Raw genomic sequence first — 2,344 nt, 5'->3', positions numbered from 1 at the left:
AAATTTTCAAATATATCATTAGACTCGTGAAAATGTCAATAAATTAATTAAAAGACGGCGATACGAGTCAAGCGCGGTACGTGGTGCGCAACTAGAGAATTAATAGTTACAGAAGTAACGAATTACAATGTATATACGTATAATATACATATATTCCAACTTAATAAACTGCCGACAAATAATCGGCGCGCATACGTAATACATATATACGTATATACATTGTAATTCGTTACTTCTGTAACTATTAATTCTCTAGTTGCGCACTACGTACCGCGCTTGACTCCGTATCGCCGTCTTTTAATTAATTTATATCTACATATGTTATTGTTGATAGATCTACAGCGGGTCGAGAAAATAATTATTTTGAATTATAAACCAGATCGTGACTATAAAAATTCTTTGTATAAATCAAGATAATCATCCTTCTGCTTTCTTGTCAAATCGAAACAGAAGTTTTCAATCAATGACAATATATTTTCCTCGTTTAATTGTTATATTAGCATTAAAAATTAAGTTTATATATATTTTTTGTTTTACAGGAAAGCTATAACGAGACGAGCGACAAGTCATTAAGTATGTAAATGTTTTGTGTAAAATATATTTCTTCATTGTAGTACACTTGCTTCTTTTAGTCGTATCATCGTTTTAATTATTAACATTGTTTATTAGTTTGTAGTTCAAATCTTTTTTTCTTTACGCTGATGAAAATCACAAATTTGTCAGTTGAAGTGTTTGAGAGATACAAATTGATTTGACATGCGAAGTTTAAACTGTCAGTAATTAGAGAAAAACTTACTCTTATGAGGTATAACTTATATATAATAAACATAAAATAAGTATCTATTTATCTCATTGTTGCTTGCAATTATAAAGAATATTCTGGTATAATTAATATCGTATTGTCAAAATAAAAGTCGGTACAATGTATACTTCGTGCATGTTTAACTATATTAGCGAAGTTGAAACAGTAACGGTCATTTTCAGCGAAAGCTTGTTCGGGCATTTGTATGGCTGCGAGAATCGCCGATTATTGCGATGCCGTGCTGGTGATAGATACCCTCTGCAAGCCGGGCTACAAGTGCTGCGTATCCAGGGACGCCTTCGGGGACTCTCCACCACCCGAGCTCCTGGTGATCGACCGCCTGAACTCCTCCCGTTATGACGAGAAGAATGGTGGCGGAGCCTCCAGTAAGGTTTCGTTCCCGTTGACGACGACGCGGCCGAATACGTCGACGAGCGTCTCTGCAACTGCCACCGCGGTTGCGACGACGATGACGACCATGACGACGACGACGTCCACAATGATGGCTGCTACCAGGCAGCCATCAACGGCAACGACGATGACGAGGCCGAAGCCGGTGCCGTTCAAACCGTGCAAAGGAAAATGCACGAGCGGGTTACCCGCCCTCTTCTGCGAGAATATCGACGTCGACGCGGATTGTCCCCCCGACGACTCCGTGTTGACGGTTTGCTGTATCAGCGAACCGCTATCGCAAAAACCGGTAATGAGATTTAATATTTAATCGTTCGCTTTAATGTAAGATATGTTGTCGTTCGTGAATGCGTCGATTTGCCTCGAAAGGATTATCTCGAAGCTATTTTTAGAGGATTATAATCCCGGTGAAAAAATTCTCATAATATCTTAATGTTTTCAAGAATTTTTCATATCTTAAATTTATGAAGATTTCTAAAAAAGTACCTCACACTTATTCAGATTTTGTTTTTTTCTGGAAATTATAGAAGGAGAAATTTTAGAATATTTCAGAACTTGCGTATATAAAGAATTCTAGAAAGAATGTACACTTTTTCAGCATTTCTAAAAAGTGTTCCAATTCGTAAATAAAACATCTGGGTCTAAAAAGTTATAAAATTACATAGAAATTGTGAAAAATTCTGAAATTTATGTAGAAATTCTGAAAAGTGTGTTATATGAATTCAAGAAAGCGATACTGTAATTTGGCGAGATTACCCCATAATTGTTCGCAGCAGCGTAAGTATCGCTTTGCTTAGGAAACGACAACGACGATTCGGCCATCCACGAAAGCTCCTCAACCGAAGCTACCGCCGTGCCCTGGTTTTTGCCTGTTGACTCTCATGGCAGCTTTCTGCGAGCGACCGAATGTGATTATAGCGAAAACGTCGACCTGCCAGTCCGGCTCCATCTGCTGTGATAATACAAAAAGTCCGCCACAGGTAAGTAACTCATCACCATTTGATACCGAGATTTGTGTCGGTCATTTTGTAAGGATAACGCGAAAAAATCTCGAAAACGTGAAAATATATATATGTATCCTTTTCTAAAAAGGAGATGTGAAGTTTATTGTTGCCGCTTTTCCGCGATGCC

General features: G+C 37.9%; 1 protein-coding gene across 1 annotated transcript in view; it reads left to right on the top strand.

The window, feature by feature from the left end:
• The window catches only part of LOC112451910 (protein masquerade-like), a 25,282-nt gene that overhangs the window by 11,459 nt on the left and 11,479 nt on the right, over positions 1 to 2,344 (top strand). Inside the window, exons 3-5 of the mRNA XM_025011818.1 lie at positions 540 to 573; positions 985 to 1,502; positions 2,011 to 2,193. Of these exons, the coding sequence (XP_024867586.1) occupies positions 540 to 573; positions 985 to 1,502; positions 2,011 to 2,193 (735 nt within the window). The remainder of the gene's footprint in view (positions 1 to 539; positions 574 to 984; positions 1,503 to 2,010; positions 2,194 to 2,344) is intronic.

This window comes from Temnothorax curvispinosus, unplaced genomic scaffold (assembly GCF_003070985.1).
Source record: "Temnothorax curvispinosus isolate PA1 unplaced genomic scaffold, ASM307098v1 QBEX01002773.1, whole genome shotgun sequence".
Lineage (NCBI taxonomy): Eukaryota > Metazoa > Arthropoda > Insecta > Hymenoptera > Formicidae > Temnothorax > Temnothorax curvispinosus.
This window is presented reverse-complemented; position numbering and strand designations above follow the sequence as displayed.